This window comes from Rhinolophus sinicus, linkage group LG01, assembly GCF_036562045.2.
Source record: "Rhinolophus sinicus isolate RSC01 linkage group LG01, ASM3656204v1, whole genome shotgun sequence".
NCBI classification, from domain to species: Eukaryota; Metazoa; Chordata; class Mammalia; order Chiroptera; family Rhinolophidae; genus Rhinolophus; species Rhinolophus sinicus.
In genome coordinates this window covers 3,639,653-3,666,804 of record NC_133751.1, presented here as the reverse complement: position 1 = coordinate 3,666,804, position 27,152 = coordinate 3,639,653, and the positions used below count along the sequence as shown (strand labels likewise).

At 45.4% G+C, this 27,152-nt stretch overlaps 1 protein-coding gene and 1 non-coding gene across 4 annotated transcripts in view; one reads left to right on the top strand and one right to left on the bottom strand.

Moving 5' to 3' along the window:
* MX1 (MX dynamin like GTPase 1) overlaps nt 1-26,116 on the top strand; it is a 32,293-nt gene extending 6,177 nt beyond the window's left edge. For all 3 annotated transcript variants that reach the window (XM_074325077.1, XM_019745766.2, XM_074325065.1), the window contains exons 4-15: nt 4,103-4,295; nt 5,302-5,439; nt 6,179-6,333; nt 6,983-7,121; nt 7,965-8,163; nt 10,415-10,493; nt 12,096-12,218; nt 12,614-12,755; nt 15,663-15,821; nt 18,041-18,117; nt 19,189-19,434; nt 25,430-26,116. In XM_074325077.1, the coding sequence (XP_074181178.1) occupies nt 4,103-4,295; nt 5,302-5,439; nt 6,179-6,333; nt 6,983-7,121; nt 7,965-8,163; nt 10,415-10,493; nt 12,096-12,218; nt 12,614-12,755; nt 15,663-15,821; nt 18,041-18,117; nt 19,189-19,434; nt 25,430-25,660 (1,881 nt within the window). In that variant the 3' untranslated portion in view covers nt 25,661-26,116. The remainder of the gene's footprint in view (nt 1-4,102; nt 4,296-5,301; nt 5,440-6,178; nt 6,334-6,982; nt 7,122-7,964; nt 8,164-10,414; nt 10,494-12,095; nt 12,219-12,613; nt 12,756-15,662; nt 15,822-18,040; nt 18,118-19,188; nt 19,435-25,429) is intronic.
* TRNAI-AAU (transfer RNA isoleucine (anticodon AAU)) lies at nt 23,450-23,523 on the bottom strand. Its single transcript has one exon. It is a non-coding gene; the product is annotated as a tRNA-Ile (tRNA).
* Nucleotides 26,117-27,152: the final 1,036 nt, after the last annotated feature.

Genomic DNA, 27,152 nt, shown 5'->3' with positions numbered 1-27,152 from the left:
GGGAGTAAATGCAGGTACAGACTGGGCACTTCATGCTTAGTTTATTGCTGCTACATGTTTTAAAGCCACGGATCATCAGCTTCTTTCAAGTTGACTCCATTTCCACGATCAGGGTTAAACAACATTAAAAACCATGTTGAAGGACATAGGGAAATAAGGAGGTCCACCCATCTTTCCACCACCCCGTATAACTGTGTCTGGCCTGGCTAGAACCGGCACGGTACAGGGCAGTAAGAACTCACACTGCTCATAACCACCTGCTTGGCCTTTTCCAAGCAAGTTGACCAGGGTGTGTCTTGTGATCTGGCAGTTCTACCAAGGCATAGACCTTGGTTCTCCAAGTGTGCTCCCCAGACCAGCACCATCAGCATCGCCTGGGATGCTGAAATGCAAATGATCACCCCTCCGCCACCTCCGCCACCATCACAATCCTCCCCCAGACCTAGTGAACTAGAAACTCCAGGAGCAGGGCCCACCATCTGTGTTTCAATAAGCTCTCCAGGGGATTCTACTTCATTGCTAAAGTTGGAGAACCACTATGCAGTCTCTTGCATGTATCCTCTTCATGCAGACTCATGCATGAATTGTTTATAATAGCAAACTCCACACATGTGCCCATGAGTGGTGGGATGTGTACATCGATTGTGGTGAGCTCATGTTGCAGAATTCTACAGAGAGGTGAAAATGAATGAACTAAGGTTCTAGGCATCTGGAAGGCTGAGTCTAAGAAACAATGGTGAACCAAAGGATCGAGTCATAGAAGAAATGTACAGTATGATCTCATTTAGATAAAGCTCCAAAACAGGCAAAAATAATCAGTATATTGTTTAGGGAAAGGTGGATAGGTGGTAAGATTGTAAAGAAGAACAAAAACATTATCACAAGCCTCAGGATAGAGGGACCCTCTAGGGGTGAAGGGGCAGTAGGAGGAAGGTGACTAGGGAGGGGTGTGTGCAATGTCTTAAGTTAGGAATATGTGTTTTCTTAACCCAGGAGGTTGGTACATGCATATTTGCTAATTATTATTCATCTTTTATACTCTCTTGTGAATGGATGATAGGAAGAAATGAAAACCTATAAGGAGGGCTGAGACTGAGGTTGCTCATGGGTGCAAAGGCACAGCCAGGCTTCCAGCACTGCCACCATAGGCTTTCCCTGTGGAGGTGTGCTCCACAGCTTTCTAAGTGTTGTTATGGAGAAAAAAGGCACCAGGCACTTGTTAAAAGAGCAGCAAGGCAGATTTTACTCAAGACTATTGCAATAGGAGAGAGAAATGGAGCTCAGCTGGAATACAAGAACAACTGGGCTTTATAACGAGCCCAGTGCACAGGGTGAAAGAGAGCAGGAAGAATGACTAAGAGGAACTTGGTTAGGATCACGGGGTTGGGGGAGGGAGCTTGATTAATTACCAAAGGTGATGGACTTCTGGATGAACTGGCTTAGCAGCAGGCCGAGGAGAGGGCTCAAAGGAGCCCCATTCAGTTTGGTCAAGGGAGTCCTTGCCAGTGTCTACCCCTTTCTGGGCTGAAATTTGTCAGTATTCCCCAAATATGAAGTTTTGTATTCATGCATGCTGTAAGGCAGTGGTTCTCAACACAACCCAAGGCAGTTTTGCCTCTTGGTACGTGTGGCAATGTCTGGAGACATTTTGGTTGTCACAACTCAGGGAGAATAGTGAATAGAGGCCAGGGATTCTACTAAACCTATATTGCCCAAAACAGTCCGCCACAACAAAGGTTTGTCTGGCCCCCAAAATAAATAGCTCCTCACCATGATGTAAAGAAACTATTCTAGTAAAATTTATGTATATTATAAAGCATACACAAAAATAGGAATTAAAAAAGAAAAATGTAAAAGATAAACAAAATGATTTTCTCATATTTTATTCCTAATTGGGTTGTTCATTTTATTGTTGAGTTTTGAGAGCTTTTTGTATATTTTGGGTAGAAGTCCTTGGCAGATATATGCTTTGCAAACATATGCTTGTCTTTTTATTCTCTTAACAGCCTCTTTTAACCATCAGATATTTTCAATTTTAATGAAGTCCAATTAATCAGTTGGTTCTTTTATGGATTGTGCTTTTGGGGCCAGATCTAAGAAATCATAGCCTAATTCATAGTCACAAAGACTTTCTCCTCTATCTTATTTTAGAAGTTCTATAGTTTTAAGTTTTGCACTTAGGTTTGTGATCCATTGTGAGTTAATTTTGGTATATGGCATGAAATATAAAGTCTTTGCGTGTGTGTGTGTGTGTGTGTGTGTGTGTGTGTGTGTAGGTAGGTATTCAATTATCCCAATACCATTTGTTGAAAAGCTTATCTTTTTCCCACTGCATTGTCCTTGCACTTGTGTCAAAAATCAGTTGTTCGGGGCAGCCAGTTAGCTCAATTGCTTAGAGCGTGGTGCTCTCAATCCCCGCGTGGGCCACTGTGAGCTGCGCCCTCCACACCTAGATTGAAACAACTACTTGACTTCGAGTTGATAGGTACTGGAAAAACACACTTAAAAAAAAAAAAAATCAGTTTATTTCTGGAATATGTATTCTGTTCCATTGATCTCTTTCTCCATTTTTGCACCAGTATCACATTGTTTTGGTTTTTGCAGTCTTATAATAATTATTGAAATATGATAATCTTAGTCCTCCAACTTTGTTGTTTTTTCAGTCATTTTTTAAAAAATTATTTTTAACCTTTTAAACCACAATTACTTTTTTTTATTATTATTGGGGAAGGGGAACAGGACTTTATTAGGGAACAGTGTGTACTTCCAGGACTGTTTTCCAAGTCAAGTTGTTGTCCTTTCAATCTTAGTTGTGGAGGGTGCGGCTCAGCTCCAGGTCCAGTTGCCCTTGCTAGTTGCAGGGGGCGCAGCCCGCCATCCCTTGCGGGAGTCGAACCGGCAACCTTGTGGTTGAGAGCCCACTGACCCATGTGGGAATTGAACCGGCAGCTTTCGGAGTTAGGAACATGGAGCTCCAACCGCCTGAGCCACCGGGCCGGCCCCTCCAAGTCATTTTGACTACTAGGGGTACTTAGACCATTTATATTTATTGTGATTGTCAATATTAATAATTGGGCTTAAGAAGCTCATTTTGCTATTTGTTTTCTATCTACCTTATCTGTTCTTCATTTCCTCTTTCCTCTTTCTCTGCCTTCTTTGGAATTAATCAAGTATTTTTTTATGATTCCATTTTATCCTCTTTGTTGGCTTATTAACTACAACTGTGTTAGGGTTTATGTTAAATATTATTAACTTACCAAGTCTACCTTTAAATGATATTATACTACATCACATTTAATATAAGAACCAATATTATTCTTCCATGTCTCCCCTCCAAGCCTTTACATTATTTTTGTCATGAATTCTAACTTTAGCTACATCATAAACCTCACAATACATTGTTATTTTTCTTCGAATAATCAAATATCTTTTAAAGATATTTACATAATCTTTAAAAGTATAGTAGTTACCGTTTCTGGTGGGGATTGCTTTATGTCGATTCAGGTGTCCATTCAGTGCCATTTTCCTTTTGCTGGAAGGACTTTAACATTCCCTGCAGTGCAGGTGATGGCTTCATCCATATTTGGTCTCTCTGAAAATGTCTTTATTTTACAGCATATGAAATAAGTCTTTATTTCTCCTTTGGTATATCTGAAAAAGTCTTTATTTCACCTTCATTTTTAAAAGATATTTTCAGTATTTTTAAAATGCTGCTCCTCTGTCTTCTCACTTGCATTATTTCTGATGAGAAATCTGCTGCAATCTCATCTTTGTTCCTCTGTACATAACATGTCATTCTCTGGCTACTTTAAACATTTTCTCATCACTGGTTTTGAGCAATTTAACTATAAAGTGCCTTGATGACGTTGACTTTGTTTCTTGTGCTTGGGGTTCAATGAGCTTCTTGGGTCTTTGGGTTAATAGTTCTCACCCAGTTTGGGAAATTTTTATCTATTATTTCTTCAAGTATTTGTTTCTTCTGTTCCTCTCCCACTCTCTTTTGGGAACTCCAGTAATCTGCATTAAGCAATTGAAGTTGTCCATTTTTGATGGAACATGACCTTAAAGCCATGACAAAATTTTCCTATTCGTCCTCCTCCAGGGGCCCGAGAACAGCCTGTCCAGCCACTATGAGGAGAAGGTGCGTCCCTGCCTCGACCTCATCGACTCGCTGCGGGCCCTGGGCGTGGAGCAGGACCTGGCCCTGCCTGCCATCGCAGTCATCGGGGACCAGAGCTCGGGCAAGAGCTCCGTGCTGGAGGCGCTGTCGGGCGTCGCCCTTCCCAGGGGCAGCGGTAAGAACTTGCCCTCTGGCTTAGTCAGCGTGGATGGCCATAACAAATCCCACAGAAGTTTATTTCTCACAGTTCTGAGTCTGGAAGCCAGCCGGTTGGCTTCACCTGAGACCTCCCCTGTGCAGACGACCATCCCCTCGTCGTGTCCTCACATGGCCTTTTCTCTGTGTGTGCACATGTCTGGGGTCTCTTCCTCTTTTTATAAGAACACCAGTCATACTGGTTAGGGCCCTACCCTGTGACCTCATTTCACCTTAATCACCTCTTTAAAGACCCTATCTCCAAATACAGTCACACTGGGGGCCAGGGCTTCAACATATACATTCTGAGAGGGACACAGCTCAGTCCCAAACACCCTCTCATCACACATTTTTGTATGGGTTGTATGTAACCTGCAGTTTGTGGAAGGTCCCTAGGCCACAACTATGGTCATGTGGGTGTCTTTCATGAGCCCCTTCTAAGAGCTGACCCTCCATTGCGGAGGTAAAGGTTGGTGCCCTGGTTAGTGGTGCTGTCTGAGCTACAAGGCCCAGGATATCAGTGAGGGCTCAGGGGAAGGGGACAGACCTGAGGTGGGTCTTGAAGTGTGGGTTAGATGTGGACAATGGCTGGGATTTGGAAGGAGTTTATAGTGAGCTGGCCTGGTGAGCTGGCCTGGTGGGAGCAGTGTGCCTTCCTGATGGGAGTGCTATGTATCTCCGGGGATAGTGGAGGATGTTGGCGTAAGTTTGGGGTTTTCCCATGACTGTTTGCCATCTGAGCGGATGGCAGAACACTGGGATAAAGTGAGAAGCTTAAAATGGTGGCTTTCAAGCATTAGGGAGCCCCAAATCACCTTAACTGGATATGCAACGTGCATCAGCGCATCGCAGGGTGAGACCATCGCAGGGGCTGCAGTGTCAGCAGTCTCCCAGATTATATAAAAGTTTGAGACCCACTCGTCTCAGGCTACCATGTAGGATGTTTAAGAGCAGAATACAGAACTGATGTGGACGTGGCCTCCTAGGTATTGTTACAAGATGTCCTCTGGTGCTGAAACTGAGAAAACTTGGGAATGAAGACGAGTGGAAGGGCAAAGTCAGTTACAAGGACGTGGAGCTTGAGATTTCAACTGGTTCAGAAGTAGAAAAGGAAATCAGGCAAGGTAAGTGCCCTGTGTTCATTCATCCTCGCCTATTGGAGAGCTGGTCAGACCGTGTGGAGTGGGTGGGGTCTGCCTGTCATCGCCCCACTCCTTCTTTTCTGGGTCTGTCCTGCTCCCTTGGGAACCAGCCTCCCCCCTCTCTACATCCCCCTGCACATCAGACCCCAGCTTCCTTGTGTTTTCCCTCATTAAGACTAGTGCTTTGGGGCAGAATCTGACTTCAGTAATGTATTTCTTAGTACCTAAATTAAGTATCTTTGAGAATGATGTGCATTTTAAAATTTAAAGCTTTTCTCCAAATATCAAGTATCTGTTTCTTAGTCAAGGGTTCCCCCCATCCCCACAGACCTGATGGAAGAAGCATAGGGGTAGGCCTTTTCCTCCAGGAGCAGAATGGACGTGTTTACATAATTCTTGCTTAGCTAATTTATGGCAGGTCTCAATAAATGCAAACCACAGAGATCATTTGATCAATTTGAAACGTTCAAAGGGAGAAATAATACTTGAAGTCAATAAAGACAAAGGAGTGACACAGTTAGTTGCCCCTAAGTGTGATTGAGATGAATAAATAACTTTTCCTTATTGCCTTTAATTTCATCCTAATATGTCACATAATTAAGTTTCAGTCATTTAGGGGTGGTACGAAAGTGGCTGGTAGGTGTCGCTTTCAGAGGATTTGCTGTAATGAGACACTTTCATCCTGAGTGCTATTCAGTTTTTCTTTTTTCCCCTTCTCTAGCCCAGAATGCCATTGCTGGGGAAGGAATGGGAATCAGTCAGGAGCTCATTAGTCTGGAGATCAGCTCCCCTCATGTCCCAGATCTGACCCTGATCGACCTGCCTGGCATCACCAGGGTGCCTGTGGGCAACCAGCCAGCTGACATTGGACGTCAGGTGAAACTTCAGGCTCCATTCTGACCTTGGTCTTGGGGAAAGGGGGGTTGCATTAGAGCAATAGTATATTCAGGGCTGAGTTTGAAGGGTGGATATTAGGAGGTGTGAGTGGGGAATTTGGAGAGCAAATTGTGGTCTCCTCCACCAAGTCAGATGGAAGCTTCTCTGGAGAGAGTGAGGCAAACAGGCAAAACTGGAAATACATTTTATATGTTTTGTGTTTTATACAGTGACTCGTTTTGGGTTATCGTCACATTTTGCTGCACGTCTAAACTGACGTGTGTCAGGAAGGGATTTTATGTGGGAAGAGAGCGCATTAGGAACAATATAACAATATTTCCATATCAATGACTCTCACTCTATGGATTAAAGATTTAGGGAATAGTCTAGCATCTTGCTTTTCATTGAGAGCCTCAGATTTAAGGTCTTAGGAGATAGTAAATGAGTGAAAACCACAAGGTTTTCCCTGATCCCAGAACTGTTTTCTGCCAGAGAACTTGGTTTCTCATAACTCTGGCTTGGGAAGTGCCACCAGGCTTGTGTTGTGGGCTCATTTATTTTGGGGAAATATTCCTAGGACTCTGAAGGCCTGAAGCAAGTACAAGGTCAGGACCTATCTCAATTATCACATCCTCTCATTTTCTTGCAGATCACAACACTCATCAAGAAATACATCCTTAGGCAGGAGACGATCAACTTGGTGGTGGTGCCCAGTAATGTGGACATCGCCACCACAGAGGCACTGAGCATGGCCCAGGAGGTGGACCCCGAAGGAGACAGGACCATAGGTAAGAAGAGGGAAAAACCTAAAAATGATCACGGTCAGATGGTGGAAAATCATCCCTTGAATCTAAATTGGTGTTTCTTGGCACACATGCAGGGCTGAGGGCCTGCACCCAGCCGAAGAGAACTGCTAAGGTGCCAGGTTTGATGCCCATGAATCCTGATCACATGGGCTGCATACACTCTGGGTGCAGAGTGTTGGCTACAAGTTGGCTGATAACCTTTGTCTACCTGCTTATAAAAGGCATGGTGGGGTCAGGGGGCAGAGCAAAACCAGAAAACAGTTATATCAGTTAACATTGCATTTGAGGTAGAAAGGAAAGACATTCTGACACATGCCACAACATGGTTGGACTTTGAAGGTATTCTACTAAGTGAAATAAGCCAGATACAAAGGGACAAATACCGTGTTTCCCTGAAAATAAGACCCAACTGGAAAATAAGCCCTAGCGTGATTTTAATGCATCTTTTGGAGCAAAAATTAATGTAAGATCTGGTCTTATTGCAAAAATTAATATAAGGCCTGGTCTTATTTTGGGGGAAATATGGTACTATATGATTCCACTTACATGAGTTCTCTAGAGCAGTCATATTCATAGCGACAAAGTAGGATGGCAGGTGCCGGGGTCTGGGAGGGGGAGAATGGAGTTAGTATTTAATGGGAACACAGAGTCCATTGAGGAAGAGGGCAACTTCTATGCCTTGTACCTGGACTCTACAAGCCCTATTGTCTGCCCTCAAGCAAGAGTAGGAACAAGCTGGGGGGACTCTGCATGGGTGAGCTGTCTGTCGCTTCTGCCTCCTGAGAAGCTGTGAGCGTCCTTTAATCCGGAGGCTCTGGTTCACAGGAATCCTGACGAAGCCCGACCTGGTGGACAAAGGCACTGAAGATAAGGTGGTGGACGTGGTGCGAAACCTGGTCTGCAACCTGAAGAAGGGTTACATGATTGTCAAGTGCCGGGGCCAGCAGGACATCCAGGACCAGATGAGCCTCACTGAGGCTCTGGACAGAGAGAAGATCTTCTTCGAGGACCATCCACATTTCAGGTATGCCCGGCTCTGTTTTCCCAAGGTCAAACCCAAACTAAATACCTCTGACCTCCCAGGGACATCTGTGCTTTCCGAAAGCAGATATCGGAGTACTGATATTCTGTGAGTGTGATTGTTCTTTGATGATAACCATAGACTTTGCCTGAAAGAATAAGCGAGGAATTCACAAGAGTGACAAAAAATAAATTTAAAAAAATCAAATTAAGGAGGGGACTTGCTACGATAATTTGAGTAGTATGGTGCTAGAACCAGAATAAAAAACATAAATACAAAAACCAAAAACAAACAAACCCATAAATACAACAGAATGGGGAAAAAGTAGAAAACCCAGAAATAGACCTAGAGACATATTTAATATGTGATAAATGTGGCATTTAAAATCCATAGGCTCTGTGAGTTTGATTATCAATTAGTGGCATTTGAGAAAATTGTTTAATATTAAAAAGTTAAATTGTGCCTTTACTTAACACGTTACACCAAAATAAATATCACTTGAAGTTTAAATCCAAGGAAGAAGCCATAAGCATTCCAGAAGAAAATATAGATGGAGAGTTTATAACCCCATGGTTAAGACCTTTCTGACCTCAATGTGAAAGGTGGAACTTTTTAAACAGGAAAAGACAGTAAAATTGGTTAGATTGAAAATAACGAGAAGATGTGGCATTGGCAGGACAGGAGGAGCCTGCACAACCTCTGCATGGCACTGGGTACGAGGCCAGCGGGTCTTAGAAAGGTGCCTCCCTGTGGTTCAGAGTTTCAGTTCTGGGAATTCCACCCAGGAAAGTAATCAGAGATGTGCGCACTGATGTCTGCCAAAGGATGTTCGGCACAGATTTGTTTGAAATGGTGAAAAATTGGAACAATCTAAGTGCTGAAAATCAGGGGGTTTATAACCAGAGTAAATGCTCACGGTGTTTGCAGCCATTAGAGTGCTGTGCCAGTCAGATGCCACTAAAAAGCTGCTTATGAGATGTTAAGTGAGGCCCCTGTGTGCCCATGGGTATGTAGGTGGGGCCCCACGGATGCTGTTGATACTATTACAGTCAATTCCCCCAGAGGCTGTGGAGAAGTCGTATTCAGAATTGACAGGTGTGTAAACAGATGCTTGTAGACACCACTGTGCACAGCAGCATTGTTCACTAAAGCCGAAAGGTGAGACAACCCAAGTGTCCACTGATGAAGAAACAGATCAATATGATGGGGTCTAGCCATGCGATGGAATATCAGCCTTAGAAAGGAAGGACGTGTGACACAGATTACAACATGGATGAACCTGGGGGACATTATGCTCGTAGTGAAATAAGTGGGCCACAAAAAGACAATACTGTGTGATTCCATCTCTGTGAGGTCCCGAGAGTGGTCAGATTCACAGAGACAGAGTGTAGAATGGTGGGTGCCGGGGGCTGGGTGGAAGGGAGGGCGAAGGAGCTACGGTTTGTGGAGATAGAGTTTCAATTTGGGAAGATGGGAAGTTCTGGAGATGATGGTGGTGATGTTTGCACAACAGTGTGAAGGTGTTGAACGCCACTGAGCTGTGCACTTAGATTGTTCAAATGGTAAATGTATGTGATGTGTGTTTTACCACAATTAGACAAATTGACAGGTGTGGAAACTGAAACTTAGGTGTGCATGTACTCTCACCAATAGGCATGTCAACTCATGCTTCGCTGTCTTTTTTCCTAAAAAGTCCTTTAAAATAAAGTCCAGTCATAAGTCGTCCTATGGACACAGACTTTGTTGGAGTGTGAAGAAGCCGTGGCTTCCCTCCTGCCAGCAACCATGGCTTCAGGTCTTGTCTCGGGGGAGGATGTGTCCCCAGCTCAGTGTGCATGCGAACACCAATGTAAATATGTGTCGATAGACTTTTATGAAGCCTTATACCGATTTGCATTATGTTTACTTATATAGGTATACACAGAAGGGTGTGTGTGTGTGTGTGTGTGCATGGTAAAAATGTATCTATAGGTGACTGTATGTATTTTTCTAAAGACTAAGTCAGATGTCATGAGATGCATTTAACATATCAGCTGAAAGGGCCCATTCCACAGTGTTGAGTCATCTGAAGTTACTAAAATGCAGCCATAATTAATTCTATGCGATCCACTTCTGAACGTTGGTGGGGTACCACCTGCAGGACATGCCACCCAATTGGAAATGACTGGATTTGCCTGAACTTCCCCAGCAGCACAAAGCTGACTGGCATTTTGTAGCTACACCAGATGGACGTGTACACTGTCTTCTCTTGCAGGGTTCTCCTGGATGAGGGAAAAGCCACGATCCCCTGCCTGGCAAACAGACTGACCACCGAGCTCATCTCGCACATCTGTGTAAGCACACACAGAGCTGTCCATCCTCTGGGTAGACTCCCACAAACACTAAGCTGAACCGCGGGGACATGCACACGGACCTCCTGGGGGTCTCGTGACGATGCAGGCTCAGATTCAGTGCGGCTTGGAATTCTGCATTTCTACAAAGGGCCCAGGTGGTGTGCATGGTGCTTGTCAGGGGACCACCCGTCGAGTGGGATGCTGAGACACTATCCACGTGGCCTAACTAAAAATTAAAATCGTGTGGGCACTGTCCTAAGCCTTCTTTTCTCATTGCCAACCATGTCTTGGTAATACATTTCATTTCTTAAATTTCTCCGTGGTCCTTTTCTAATCTGTCTGGACAGTCTCTGCGTTTTCACATTTTCAATACTTTTAAGAGGATTTTTCAATTCTTTTGAATATTTCTTTGTACATATTTCTGCTGTGTCTTGTGCCTGGTGAGTCCAGTGACAGAAGCTTGGTACTTGGGTCTGGCTGGCCATCACCCACAGTGACTTGGGTTGGAGGTTTGACTGTGAGCCTGTCTTTCTTGGAACTTGATCTGTGGGTGTTTCTGGAAGCCTGGGTTCGCACTGCTCTTCTCCAGGGAGGAGCAATGTTTGCTTCTGCGAGATGCCTAGAAGGGCCTCCCGCTTCTCAGCTTGTGCTTCGGGGGACACCTCAGTGAGTGTGAATTGGGCATCAAACCTGTCTGAGGACGAGCTTGTGGTTACAGATTCCCCGTGGAGATTTTCTGTTCCTCTCCCCTCGGTGCCAGAGTTCAGGCATTGCGTATCGTCCCCAGGAACGGGCTTGCGGGCAGGGCTATGCCTACTCACCGTTAGAATGAGAGCCTAGCTGTGGGGTTCCCAGCTTTCTGCAGAAAGAAGGTGCTTGCCCATTAGATTCCCCACGTGGGACAAGTCCACTGGGGGTGTATCTTTTGCCCTGGCACCAAGTCAGGCTCTGAAATGAGAGTTTCGGTTTTCTTTCCTACATATGCCCTTGGGGCCAAATCCAGCTTCACTCTGTTTTCATCGCACATCCCTGGGCACCCATTGTCCCCTGGTTTTGGCTTCTGGGTATCTCTTTTGTACCGGACAACCCCCTGATACATTGAAACGGGTGCTTGTGATATTTTAGCCAGTGTTTCTAGGTGTGTGCCGTGGTACGGTAAGCCAGCCCATGCAGTCAACATTATTGTTAGAGCCAGAAGTGGACAACTTTTCATCTCTGAACAACATAAATGTTGTTGAATCTCAAATGATCCCAATGGCCACTTCAGAACCCACTAGAAACATGGCTCTTTCTGAGCTCCCTGCAGAGTTTATGTAAAACGATCACAGGGGCTGTTCCTGGCGTTGCTTTTACAGGGCCCAGGAACTGGACAGAGTGGTCACCTCAGCGTGGCTCTGAGCCTGTTTACACAGGAGCAGGAAAGTGGGAGGGCCTGGGTGGAAAACAGTGCCCTTCTCCCTCTGGAAAACCTTTCTAGAGGAAGCCAGGAAGTCCAATGTACTGCACAGCTGTCCTGCCCCTTGCAGAAGGAAGTTCGGGACCTCCTTTTCACTCCTGGTTCATATTTATGCATTTCAATAATTTTCTCTCTATTTTTCTCAGAAATCTCTGCCCCGGTTAGAAGATCAAATAAAGGAGGCTCAACAGCAAATAGCAGAAGAGCTGCGTAACTGTGGCACAGACATACCAGAAGACGAAAGCGGAAAACTGTTCTTTCTGATAGATGTGAGTATGGCCTTTGCATCAAGTTGAAGAATCATGCACTGACCATATAAAAGGGGCCGTGTGCCTTATGCACTTCTATCCTCTTCTGCCCACCAGAAAAGAGCCAGTGTGGAGGGATGGGGGCAGAGAGGAGTGGGGTGTGGAAGGCGGAGTCAGTGTGCTGAATGGTCACGTTGCTCATGGACTCTTCATCATGTGACTCACTCAAGATCCCAAAGGCATTAAGGGGAGAGTGGGGTGGTCTGGTGCCCAAGCCTCCTCTTTCCCTTTATCCCAGTGGCCCATCGGCAACAAAGAATGATTCGCCCACTCTCAGCCAGCACATGACCTCCAAACCACCTTGATGCTTCTTTTTGAAATATCACCACTTATACTTGTGTTTTTCTTCTTGACAGAAAATTAATGCATTTAATCAGGACATCCTTGCTTTAGTAGAAGGGGAAGAACCCGTGAAGGAAGACCAAACTCGGCTGTTTACCAAAATCCGACAAGAGTTCTACAAATGGAGTACTGTGATTAACAATCATTTTCAGAAAGGTGAGTCCAAGGCACCACCGTAAATCTGCTGGGTTGGGTTGAAATGCAGGATTGGGGAGGCAGATAATACGGTCTGAGGAGGACGGAGGTAAGAAGTTAGTGACACAAGGCACATTTGCTCTGTACCGTGTCATTGAACCCGGCCCAGCAAGCATCTATTTCAAATGACACTGAAAGAAGCTTCCAGAAGAATCAGCAGTCTTTCCATAGTGAGCAAGTTGACATGACGTGTGTACTCCTATTTGTGTCACCACTGAAATAACCCAGATCGATCTTGGTTAAATGGCTGGGTCCTTGAAGCCTGACCTGTATCTTAGTGCATTTTTATAGTCGCAGCAATGAAAAGAAAATAAAACAGTGTGCTAGATGCCACCCTTATATCATCAAATTCTTAAGAGTATGAGAAAAGTAGAAAATGTGGTCTGAAATTGCTTTTTTAAGACTAAAGGAAATTATATATTGATCAATGATAAGGCTGTAGCAACTGAGGGAAATTTGAAGTAATTTTGCTTGACCTGTCTATCCCTTCAAGGAAGACAACAATTCTCTTGTATGGTGCTCAGCCAGCATATTATGGCATAAGTGCTTGTGGCACGCAGCCTGTGAGAAAAGAGCCCTTTTTTTTTTTTAATACTAAATTCCTCCCGGCAAGTTATCGGTTACAAATCCCTGGATACCCACAAGCAAGAGGATGAATTTGGACCCCCTAACTTACCCCTATAAATAAATTAACTCAAAATGGATCAAAACCCAAAATGTACGTCTGTTAGAACATAGGTTTAAATCTTTGTGGCCGTGGATAAGGCAATGGTTTTTTTAGACAGGACACCTAAAGCACAAGCAGCAAAGGAACAAATAGATAAATTGGATTTCATCAAAATTAAAACCTTTTGTATGTCAGAGGACACTATCAAGAAAGTAGAAAGACATCCCACAGCATGGGAGAAAATATTTGCAAATCATAGGTCTAATAAGGATCAATATCCAGAATATAGGAAAAACTCTTACAACGCAACACCAAAAAGACAAATAATTCCATTTAAAGATGAACAAAAGATTAGAATAAACATTCCTCCAAAAATAAGATATGCAAGTGGCAATAAGCATCATTAGCATCAGAGAAATACAAGTCCAATCCACAAGATCTCATCTCACACTTACTGGGATAGATATCATCGAAAAGACAGATGATAAAAAGTTTTGACAAGAATGTGGAGAAATTAAAATATAAAACCCTCATACACTGCTGGAGGAAATGTAAAATGGGAGATTCCGGCAGTTCCTTAAAAAGTTAAACACAGCTATCCCGTGACCTCGCAATTCCACTAGCAGGTATATACCCCAGAGAACGAAAACATAAGTTCATGTAAAAATTTGTGTATGAATGTTGGCAGAATTATTCACAATAGCCAAAAAGCGCAAACAACCCAAATGTCCACCAACTGATGAATGGGTAAAGAATATAGTAAATCCATAGGTGTTAGTTTACTAGGGCTGCCGAAACAAAGTACCACAGACGGCATCTTACTCAACAACGTGAATGCTTTGCTTACAATTCTGGAAGCTAGAAATCCAAGATCAAAGTGTCAGCAGGTTTGGTTTCTTATGAGGACTCTCCTTGACTTGCAAACGGCTGTCTTCCCATCTTCTCTGTGTCCCCACATGGTCGTCCTTCTGTGTGTGTTCTAAGGTCCTCTTCTTATAATGGCACCGGTCAGATTGGAGTAGGGCCCACACTGATGGACCTCATTTCAACTTAGTCAGCTCTGTAAAGGCCCTACCTCCAAATAACACTCACATGCTGAGGTACTAGGGTTAGGACTTGAACGTGTGAATTTTGGAGAGACACAATTCAGCCTGTAATACCATAAATGGAATATTATTCAGCTGTAGAAAGGCATTCAGTACTGACACATACCACGACATGGATGAAGCTTGAAGACATGCTAAGTGAAAAATGAGACACAGAAACCCATGTGTTGTAAGATCCCATTTATATGAAATGTCCAGGGCAGGCAGATCCACAGAGACAGGAAGTAGAGGTTTCCAGGGCTGAGGCGGGAGGCATGGGGAGTGACCACTCTAGGGTACAGGGTTCCTTGGGGCAATGGAAATGTCTGAGGATTAGATAGTGGCAATGATTGCACAACTTTGTGAATATACTATTATAAAGTCACTGAACTGTACACTCTTAATACGGTGAATTTTACAGTACACATATCTCAATTTAAAAAATTCCTATAAAAAAATACCTCCTAACCAAAAGAGGGTACCCAGACCACTATCCCTGGTTAGTTCTTCAAAAAGAGGAACCAGACCCCTCCTGAATGAGGCCCTGCCCCCTCAATGAGGGTGTTTGTCAGCAATGCAGTGTGTTGAGAGTAAAAAGAATTCCAAAAGTATAAAGCAAAACCTAAGTGGTCATTATATAATAAACAGTGATCCCGTGCCACACTGACAGGAACTTATGTGCCCCTGGACTCTGTTATCCCGTTTGATCTACACACACTTCCTGCCTGTGCGACAGCACACGAATCAGTGACATGTAGCTGATTCTGGGAGGTGTCAATCCTACTTTTTAAAGGGCCTGCATATCATAATATTCTATTCTGATACAATTTCTTTGGTCAAAATCAAACTGGATTTATAAAATTTCATACTCAAGTACCTTTTCAAGGGTATGTCTGCGTTTGTTGCTTCCTGGCATCGCATCCAGGCTCTGTACTTGCCACCTCGAGATGACCGAAGAAAAGTGTCTTGAGACTTGTTTCTTAATTCTAATCCCTAAATATGTTTTGATGTTTTCCCTTGCTGCTCTGTGCTTTCAGAAAGTCGAGAATGGTCTTGTGTTTAGAAAAACCTGCAAGGTTGTTTTCGTAAAATAATGCAGAGCTCTTGCCTCTGTAGGTTACGAAGCTATATGTAGGCAGATCTGGAAATTTGAAAATCAGTATCGTGGCAGAGAGCTGCCAGGATTTGTGAACTATAAGACATTCGAGAACATCATAAAACAGCAAATCAGAGCATTGGAAGAACCTGCTCTGGACATGCTGTTCACAGTAACTGGTGAGTTCATGGTGTTTCACATTATTTCTTGGGCAGGGAAAGGGGTGAACTAAAGCCAGCACTGAACTTCACAGCTCTCCTGGGGTTTTCCAACACCAGCAGCCCAACCAGTTCTCTGATTTTCCTGATATCAGCTGGGAGTGCAATAATTCAACTCAGTTCTCACCCCAACTACCCAGAGCTGACACCAACCCCCACAACTTATGGCTCAGTCCCAACACGACTGCTACACTTTGGGTGGCAGTCACAAGTCCCATGCCCCTTGTTCTTCTGTCCAGCCATCGCTAAACAGAGTTCCCACAACTCCCTCCTCAGGGTTGGTAATTTGCTAGAACAGCTCACAGAACTCAGGAACACACTTTATTTACCTTTATTGGTTTATTATACAGAATTGACTTACCTTTACCAGTTTATTATAAAGATATTGTAAAGGATGCAAATGAAAGAGATACACAGGGCAAGGTCTGGGGGTGGGGGGGTGGTCCCAACTGCAGATCCCATGGAGTTGGGGACCACCACCCTCTTGGTACATGTTTGTGTTCACCGACCTGGAAGCTCTCTGAACCCTGTCATTTCGGGGTTTTATGGAGGTGTAATCAGTTATCAAGGAGACATAATCACTTATTAACTCAGTCTCCAGCCCTTTTCCTCGCCCCGTCCCCGGAGGATGGGCTGAAAGTTCCAGGCTTCTGTCAAGGCTTGTTCTTTCTGACAACCAGCCCTTATCCTGAAGCTACCCAGGGCCACAGGAGTCCCCTCATTAGAATAAGAGAGGACCCCGATTATCACTCAGGAAATTGTAAGGGACTAGGAGCTGTGTGCCAGGAACCAGGGACAAAGACCAAACAGAGAATTATGACACCACACCTCCACTCTGCTCCACTGCTAGGATTACTTCAATCTCAGAAGACTCTGTTTATTTGAATTCTCTGAGAAGTAAGGTTGACGACTAAATAACTGCATTACGGCAGTGTTGGGTGCAGTCTGCAGGTGGCATAACCTTTGTTGTGTGTAGGGAGGAAGCTGCCAGCGGCCCGCAGAGGAAAAAGGCAGCACTTCACATACCGACTTCCCTCTCCTTCACCGTCCGCCCCTCGGTTTCGGGGGCGTTATCCGACCTCTTCTCGCTTTCTCTCCCTGGCTGCCACCAGCCGCACTTAGTCTCCAACTGTCTCATTTTAGCCATGAGTAATAATCATTCATGGACCCATGAACTAGTGGAAATGGGGGAACCATGAGAGCTCATTAAGAGATGTGCTTCTACTAAAATTGTAGATTTTTACATATACCAAAATTTGTCATTGTGTTGTGTGGCTCAATTGTGCACTCTTAATCCTCTCCTGAAGAAAATGTGTAGTATGTGTATCCTTACAGTCATAGAAATAATTAAAACATATATATATATATATATATATATATATATATATATATATATATGAATAGATATATGTATATATGTATATATAAACTTGTTTCAGAAAGATATGATATGGGGTCGATAGAAGATTTTCAAGCATAAAGATACTGTATGTCATATTAGGATAAAATTCTGTAAGTCAAATAAAAAGATGTCATGTAAATTTTCTGATTTAAATAAGAGCTTGTTCATGTATTTTTTCCCCCTTAATTTTATAGGGGAATATTGGGGAAACAGTGTGTTTCTCCAGGGCCCATCAGCTCCAAGTCGTTGTCCTTCAATCTGGTTGTGGAGGGTGCAGCTCAGCTCCAAGTCCAGTCACCATCCTCAATCTTAGTAGCAGGGGACACCGCCCACCATCCCATGTGGGAATTGAACCGGCAACCTTGTTGTTAAGAGCTCGCGCTCTAACCGAGTCATCCAGCCGCCCCTCATGTATTTCTTTTCAAATAGATAACATGCACGTTTAGACTCCATTGTTATATTTAAAAGAGTGATGTGATGTTTTCCTATAAAATATTGATATATTTGTAACTTACTAGAAATTACATTCTTTGCAACTATTTATATTTAGGATGAAAACTTTAAATGTCAAATAAATATGCCAGGGGACATTTAGATTTTAAAATTCTTCTAGAGAGTTCTTGGGACAAAAGCATACGTTCCTTCTTTAGTGAAGAGGAGAGGAAGGGAGGGAGGATACTTCTCTTTCCTTGTCATTTTATCCTCTTATTTTTTGCAATTTATAAAGACGATCAGTGATTCTACCAATACTGGACTTTTTTTGTTTTTCTTTCATCAGATATAGTCCGGCTTGCCTTCACAGATGTTTCCCAGAAAAATTATCAGGAATTTCTCAACCTTTACAGAACCTCCAAGGTAAAACTGACCGTATATTACTAAGAAATAAATAAGTAAATAATCCTGACACTAGAAAATAGATTTCTTGGATTAAGACCATTGCAACTTTATTGTATTTAGAGAAGCAAATAATGAAGCTTATTAGTGAATCTTCCTAATAATATTATCAGTGAAGACTGGTTAAAAGCAGTGAGCGGTGGGGGCAGCGGGGGGAGAGAGAGAAGGAAGAGGGAGGCAGGCCTCTGGAGGCTCATCTTACAAGAGCACTAATCCCATTCTGAGGGCTCCGCCCCCCAAGACGTAGACCTCCCAAAGGCCCCACGTCCACATGCTATTACCCTGGGGTTAGACTTTCCATACGTGAATTTTAAGGAGAACACAAACATTTACTCCCTAGCACCCAGCACAGATGGGAAGGCCTGCTCTGCCATGCACAAGCTGGTGGTCAGGGGGCGGGCCCAAGCCACGGCCTGGGCCTCCAGCTCCTCACCCACAAAACACAGCTAAGAATGGCTTCCTCAGAAGGTTGTAATGGCCATAGAAGAAAATGTCGAGGACATACCTGCAGCGTGCATCTCACTCCATGAAGCTCAGTGAGCTAGGAGTGGAATGGGGTACAGATGTTTTCTGTGTGACAGACCTCCCCCTGGCTTTCTGGTAGCCAGTTTCTCTAAATCCCAGGAACATAAGGATAGAGAATTGACTAACTTACATTCAGCCCCCATCCTGTCCCTGTGAGCTCTCTGATGGGTATACACTCCTCATCAGATGGACAAGCCTATAAGGGGGAACAGAAAGCAGCTGAGGCCTCAGGCCTTCAAACAGAACCTTATGGGTTCCCAGGCTCTGGGGATGAGGGCTGCTGTCACACGTGTGACTCAGCTTCCCCAGGAGAGCCCTACCCTCTACTGGGGATGGGAACCCCGTCCTAGATAAGCCAAGGTGGAGGTGCAGAAGGTTGCTCCAAAGCAGTGTGCTACTTGCGTGCAAGTTGGAGAACCAGCTATTGTGGGCTTTGCGTGTGATTCTCTTCCTGTGACCCAGCAATTCACTTCTTGAGGAGAACCTTGTGTGTCTCTTGTGCGATAGTCAAAAATTGAAGACATTAAACTGGAACAAGAGAAAGAAGCTGAGAAGCTCATCCGACTTCACTTCCAAATGGAGCAGATTGTCTACTGCCAAGACAAAGTGTATCGGAGTTCATTACAGAAGGTCAGAGAGAAGGAAACAGAAGAAAAGAAGAAGAAGAACTCAACGTTGCTGCCGTCCCTTCAGCCCGATTCTCTGAGTGACACCGTAGCTGAAATCTTCCAACATCTGATGGCCTACCGCGAGGTGAGTCCACGCATGTCTCAAAGATGTGGTTTCTGCGTCGCTTCCTTTCCTTGATGCCTCTCTCTTTAGTCTTATCATCTCCGTGCGGTGAGCATCAGGCAGCTCCATCTTTCAGCCATTGAGCTTCCGCAGCAGCGACTCAGCCTTAGGCTGACAAGAAGGGGTTATGGCGTACAGCCACTCTCCTCTGGTCTTGACTGGCTCTGTGGCCTTGGCCAAGTGCCTCCAGCTCTCTGAGCCTCAGCATCCTTCTTTGTAAAATGGTCTGTCCTCAGGTGTGTGGTGGCTATTCAGCAGGATGAGTGGGAGACCCCTAAGCATGGCAGTAACGTGCAATGGCGGCTCACCACATAGAAGCCACTCATCAAGACACGCGCTTTCATGGCTAGTCTATATATCAGGTAGTGTGAAGGGTGATCTAACTCATCCTGGGATGGCTGCAAAACTCAGCTGAGCACACCTCAGTCAGAGCCGCTGGGATACGTAAAAATCTGGACAGGTAAAGCAAATCGTAACCAGGTCCCTCCTTCTCTTCACTATTCGAGTGCTTAAGGCCGTGCTTCTCAAACTTGACCTCCCGGGGTCTTGTTGACAAGCAGCGGTGGAATGCAGGTCTGAGTTTGGGCCCAGATTCTGCATTTCTGCTGGGCTCTGAAGGGGATGCCCTGCAGCTGGACAGAGAAACAACTCACTCTGAGCAACACCAAGGGTCGAACTCCATTTCCCGCCAACACGGGGACATGCACACAAGTGAGTGAAGCTGGTGAAGGGCAAGACAGGACACCTGTGCATCTCGGCTGCTCATGCAGCGAGCTTACCACCCATCTGCTCACCTGCCTTGTGGAACCTGACAGTAGGTAATGCATGCACAGGCACAAAATCCAAAAAGGAGACAGTGGAAAGTGGGTCTCCCACCCACCCCGTCCTGAGCCATGCGGTCCCCTCCTCAGAAGCCCTTCCCCAGGTGTTTCTGGATTTCCTCTGAAGAAAAGCGCTATATTACACATGTTACACCAAGGTTAGCCAAGTACACATACTGATCCCCACCTTGCTTCCTTTATGGACTTTGGAGGTTCCACTCCAGCTCACGTGGAGCCCCCCCCCTTATTCTTTTTCATGGTGGCTGAGTATCCCATTTTATGGGTGCAGCAGATTGAGCCCATTCCCTATTAACAGACATAGTTTGTTTCCAGTCTTTTGCTAACACGGGGATGTTTAAGTGAATAGCTTGCTTCATGTCATATATCTGGAGGGCAAATTCCTACAAGTGAGATTCCTGGTGTATTAGTCAGGGTTGTGCCAGAGAAGCAGAACCAATAGGATATATGCAGTATGATCAAAACCTATGGTGAATGTTTAAATTAAAAAATTTTATTACAGTAAAAGGCACGTTGCCATAAACCTCCGTCAAAACCCCCTCGCTTCAAATGCACTTATCCCATCGTTCTTGCCACTTTCTGAAGCAGTTCTGGAAGTCCTCTTTCATGAGTGTTTCTACTCATCCTCCATCATGACAACGCTCCGTGTCACACATCACTTCGAGGACAGCAATTTCTGTCAAATAAAAACATTATGGTGTGTCCTCATCCACCTTATTCACCGGATCTGGCACCACGCGACTGCTGGTGCTTCCCCAAACTCAAAATGACTATTGAATCGATTCAGGACAGGGAGGCAGCACGGCAGCGCAACTAAAGACACAAAAGAGGACTTGCAGAACTGCTTCAGAAAGTGGCAAGAACGATGGATAAGTGTTCGAAGTGAGGGGGAGTTCCTTGAGGTGCGTTAATGGCAATGTGTCTTTTACTGTAATAATTTTTGTTTTTAAATTTAAACATTCACCGTATTTTTTTTAAAATCACATCTCATGTATATAAGGAAATTTATTTCAAGGAACTGGCTAATGGATTGTGGGGGCTGGCTGGTCAAGTCCACAATCTGTAGGAAGGCCCTCAGGGGAGGCAAGCTGAGGTTCTCGGGCAGGAGCTGAAGCTGCTGTCTACAGGCACCATTTCTTTCTATTTCACTCATAAGGTCTTCAACTAATTGGATGTGGCCACCCACACTAAGTAAAGGTTTTACTTAGTTATCTGGTTGAATATGTTCATTACATCTGTAGATTACCTCACAGTAACACCTCAATTAATGTTTGAATAATGGTACGATCGCCTGGCCACGTTGACACATGAAAGTGTCAGGATAGGGCTTCTTTTATATCGACGTTTAAAATTATATTGTATTACCCACAGGAGGCCTATTTCTTTCCACACTTGCCCATTAGACTACCCTAAAGTTGGTTTTTTTAATAGTCTGATAAGTGAGAAATTGTATACCTTTGTAATTTTAATTTGCGTTTTATCTTATTACCATGAGATGGACATCTTTCACAGTGTACGAGTTATTTCTATTTCCTATTCAGTCAACTGCATCCAGTCGGAGTTGTTTCTACAGCGAGCTGTTCACATGTAGAGATTTGTGATGCAACTGCTCTGAAGTTTGTCATTTGCCTTGTGGCTTTGTATGTGGTGGTTTCAGACGCTGCTGAAATGTTCTGGATTGGTGGGTTGGATTTCAGAGTCGTTTCTTTGGGGGCTTCTGCGCTTTTTTTGTCACACTGGATAAAGGACGTTGTCTTGTTGAGATTTATAAACAAAGTCCACAGTATTTTCTTCAAGTAACTTATTATTTCAATTTTTATATTTAAACCCTTGGTCCCTTCAGAATTATTTGATGTGCAGACTGAGGCTTGCTCTGGGGCCAGGAGCTGTCCCAATACCCTCACTGAAGAATGCTTGTCCCCATGGTGTGCAGTATGCCCCTTTCACATATTCTCTCCCCCTGTGTATGTCGGCCTGTTTCTAGATCCTGAATTCTGTCCTACGGGTTTGCTGTTCTAATGATCAGTGTCACCGTGATTACATTAGTAGATCTTTATACTGAGTTTAAATATCTGGTGCACTTAGCACTCCCCTAACCTGCCCCACCCACTTCTTTTCTTTTTTCTATATTGTGGTAAAATACAATCTCGTAAAATTTACCGTTTTAACCATTTTTAAGTGGACAGTTCAGTGGCATTAAGCACCTTCATATTGTTGTACCACCATCACCACCATCGTCTCCAAAACATTTTCATCTTCTGCTCCTGTTAACCACTGCCTACTGCCTCCCCACTCTTCCCTCTCCCTCGACTTCCTGTCTCTATGCCTTTGCCTGCTCTGTAGCTCCCATGAGTGGCTTCATAGAACATTTGTCCTTTCGAGTCTGGCTTATTTCACTTTACGTAATATTCTCATCCTTCATCCTTGTAGCATGTGTCACAATTTCCTTCCTTTCTAACGTGGAATAACTGTCCGTGGTATGTATGGACCACTTTTTGCTTACCCACTCCTCCATCCATGCACGTTGAGTTGGTCTTACCTTGGGCTGCTACGAACATGAGCGTACGACCATCTGTGTTCGCACGTCATTTTATGCAGAAATTCTCTGCCTGTTTTTATTTGTTCCAGTTTCAATATAAATTTTAGAATTAACTTATCCAGTCCCTCTGAAAACAGAGAAATGTACATATTCTTACTAGAATTACATTCACTTTATAGGTCTCCAGAGGGACCGTCGACGTCTTTATGACAGTAAATCTTCTAGCCCAGGACCATCCTGGGTCTTTGTATGTCTAAGATCTCCTTCTGGGGCCCTCAGAAGCGTTTTAAAGTTCCCTTCATGTAGCTTGTGCTCATTTCTACATTTAATTTCTACATATTTTCTCATCTTTGTCCCTATTGTCAGTGAGTCTTTTTTCCCATTATGTCTTCTGTTTGTTGTTGGTTGCTGTGCTCTCTGTGTTGTATGTATTTTATACCCTGTATTCGTACTGATTCCCTTATTGTCTGTAGAAGTTCCAGAGTTTTCCCCGGGGACACTCATCCGTCTGCAGACATTGGTAGCTTTCCACTTCTCTCCCCTTTCCCTCAGACTTCTTTTTCTCTCTCTTTTTTTTTAAGGAGGGCACAGCTCACAGTGGCCCATGCGGGGATCGAACCAGCAACCTTGGTGTTATTAGCACCACGCTCTAACCAACTGAGCTAACAAGCCACACCCAGACTTCCTTTTCTTGCCTCGTCTGGTCCCTTTCGTGAAACTTGAAACGATAGTGAAGCTACTAGGCAGGCTTGTCTTGTCTCAGACTTTAATGAGAACGCCACTTGTCCCCATCCAGCACGATCCTCACTGGCTCAAGTCAAGTTTTTGGCAGAGCTGTGTTCCTTCTTGAGGCTCTAAGGGTGAGTCTGTTTCCCTGCCTCGTCCATTCTAGAGGACAGGTGTGCTCCCTGGCCCGTGGCCCCTCCTCCATCTTCACAGCCTGCCGTGTTGCATCTCTCCCACCTTCTGGAGTCACAGCTGCCTCTGACTCTCCTGTCAGCCTCCCTCCTTTGTATGGGGTCCACCAGGTAATCCAGGATAGTCTCCCGATCTTAACGGCAGCTAATCAGCAGTCTCCTGCAACCTCAACTGCCCTTTGCAGCGACAGGTCACACGTTCGCAGATCCCAGGATTAGTGCGCACCAACACGTGTGGAGCCATCACTGCCTCAAGCACACGCATCATTAAATGAGTTGGTTTTCTCCGGGCCAGTGATTTGCACAAAGTCCCCGTGGGCACTGGGGAAAGGTCCAGAGCTAGTGTTTACCACTCACACACTTCTTCTCAGCTACCAAAGAGAGTGTTTCATGAAAACGTGGCCCATCTGTGAGTCTCTTGTGTGGCATCGCCACGGTGCCCCCAACGCACCCTGGTGGGAGGGACTTCTGCCACTGACCTTACTCAAATCCCTTGCAGGAAAGGAGTTTCCTCCTCTTGTCTGACACACGCTGTCCCTGCCCACGCTTCCTCTGTCCCCTCCTTGCATGTGGCTCTGCCTGACTGCCGCTACTTTTGCTACACATGGGTCAGAGGTGACACGTCACCTGTCTCCTACTGCCACCAGAACTGTTGGTGTTTTGGATGATCTTCATGAGAACGAGAAAATGATTCTTGCAGCCATATTCATACCAGAAGTCTCAAAAGGTATTTTGGGTGCCTGATTTTGTCACTGCAGATATTAGCAGTCCCTTTCAGCTTGTGTCCGTTCTCCAACGTCAGACTCCAGTGTTTGCAGCCCCCAACGCCCCTCTTGAATGCCTCCCATCAGCCTGTCCCTTCTCTCCTTGCCCTGTTTTCACTGCCGCCCTGGCTCACCCTCCTCCTAGGACACACAGCATATGTACCATCTCCATCTCACTGACCCCCTGACTAATATTCACTGAGCTCTAGTCCGCCTAGCATCTTCCTAAACGTTTATCTTTTAGCTCATTTAATATTTTCCACCATCCATTGAGTCCGGGTGCTCGTGTTTTATAGAGAAGGAAACTGAGGCACAGAGAGGTCACAGAACCCGCTAGGTGCGAGCGCCTGTCAGCTTGTGAGAGATCACTGTCTTCGGGAAGAGAAACTTTTCACCAGCAGGTGGGGCGGGAGACGGAAGGGTTGAAACTACCTGTCGACCTATGTGAAACTCCACAGGGCGCCCGTCCGTGGTCTTTGATAGCCCAGCCTCTGTTCCGCTAAAATCATTTTAGTGCTGATTTTTCTAAAAGTCACGAAATCTTTTTGGCGGAATTGTAAAGAATTTGCACTATAAGTAAGTTGTAAATAGTTTTTGTACTCCGTCGCCCATTCCCTTTTCGCAGCACGTTACCCTCTTCCATCACAAGGAAGCATCTCATGGCTCGGACAAGCGTGTGGTGCCCAGCTGGCCCCTGGCCCCCAGCAGGGTGCAGTCTGCACTGTGTGCGTGTGTGTTGTCCCCCGCTGCCCTTAGCACACAGGGCGCTGATGGGTATGAAACCCAGGGAGGCACCTTGCACCTGCCGGGTCCACGTGCTTCCTGGTGCTCGCGTGCTGACGTGGAGTCTCCTCATTACAATGTCCCCTCAATCCTTCTGTGAACTGTCCCTTCCAGGAGGCCAGCAACCGCCTGTCCAGCCACATTCCTCTGATTATCCAGTTCTTCATTCTCCGGTCGTACGGCCAGCAGCTCCAGAAGGCCATGCTCCAGCTGCTGCAGGACAAGGACAAGTACAGCTGGCTCCTGAAGGAACGCAGTGACACCAGCGACAAGAGGAAGTTCCTGAAGGAGCGGCACGCGCGGCTGACGCAAGCTCGGCACCGGCTAGCCAAATTCCCCGGCTAAGGCGCGCTCGGTCTGGCCTGTGCCTCCACGGCATGTATGCAGGGAGTGAGGACCCGGCGCCTCCCCCACAACTGTGCTTTTGTTAGTTCCCCATTTCACAGAGTGGTTGGCAGTCGCCATGCTCGTCTCTTAGTGGAGATGGACTCTGGGTGAAGCTGTGGTGAGCAGTTGGGTTTCAAGCACTGAGACTCAAGGCCCATCCTTGTGAAGGATGTGGATTAGGTGGGATGGATGATGCCATCTTCCCGGTTAGGAAAAACGACGACCCCCCTCACATAGTTCCCGCTCCCCAAACGCTCTCTTGCCTTTAGCAGAGACCCATGCTCGTGAGCATTGTAAGGAGCTGTTTCCTGGGTTTTCTGCACGATCTCTCACGCACCCAATGTTTTAGGATCATTAGTGCCATGACGTAGAAATCACACCTTATTGATTTGTAATAAACTCTTTGATAACAGACTTCTCTCTGACACCTTTTTTATTTTGGGGAGAAGCCTGAAAATGACAGCAGGTAGGAACCTGGGGGAGCAGACGCGGCCCACCATGGCCGGGCCAGGTACGAAGGAGTGAGTTGGGTACAAGATCGGGGTCTGCTTATTTACAAGCGGATGAGAGGAAATGGGGGATAAAATGAAACAGCGTGAAGCAAACGGCATTGGTGTGTAATGTGCACCATTAAGAGTCCAACCTGTTAAATTCCTGGGTACCTGCGTGGACTTGAGGATAAAAGGCCAAGTCAGGAGAGGTCATTTGCCCAGAGGCAGAGCTCCAGCTTGGGGAGGGGGGCAGGGCAGTACTAAGAAGCAGAGATAGTGGCATATTAACCATGCATTGCCCTGGAAGAGCATGCACTGTCATGACCTCCTGGTCTAGCCAAGTGTGGGGACACTCACAGACACTCGGCCACGGCCAGCTCAGGGCAGGACACTGAACAACAGGCTGTGGCTGGAGGCAGTGGGGGCAGGGGGTTCCAAAAGGACCTATATCATGTCCTTTCAAGTGAGAGTTGATGTGTCACAAGCCTAGAGGAGAGATGGCCAGGGAACAAGCGGAGATGCCACAGAGGAGGACCTGTGAGCGGCTGCTCTCCAGGGAGACCCACTCTGCACAACCAGCATGAGCGGCAGAGGCACGTAACGCCGAGATGTCCAGAAAGAAGGGCTGCCTCACGCGGTGCGGGCCTGGGCAGCGGGGGCTTCCGGCCAAGCTGGACAACCGCTTGTCGGGGTGGGAGAGGACTGGCTACACTGCCTCCTCCATCCAGGCCCACTCCAGATCCCTTCTGACTGGGACTCTATGATGCTCAGTGTTTTGGGACAGTTCGAGAATTTATTTATTTGCAAGAGGGAATGCCAGGAGAACAATGAGCATTCAACAAATTCAAATCAAGACCCACTGTGGGGGAGCAGCACCTTTGTGCCTCTCCCAGGTGCCAGTATGACTCCTATTTAAAGGGCACAGTATACCAACACCCACAGACTTGTAAGAACAAGGG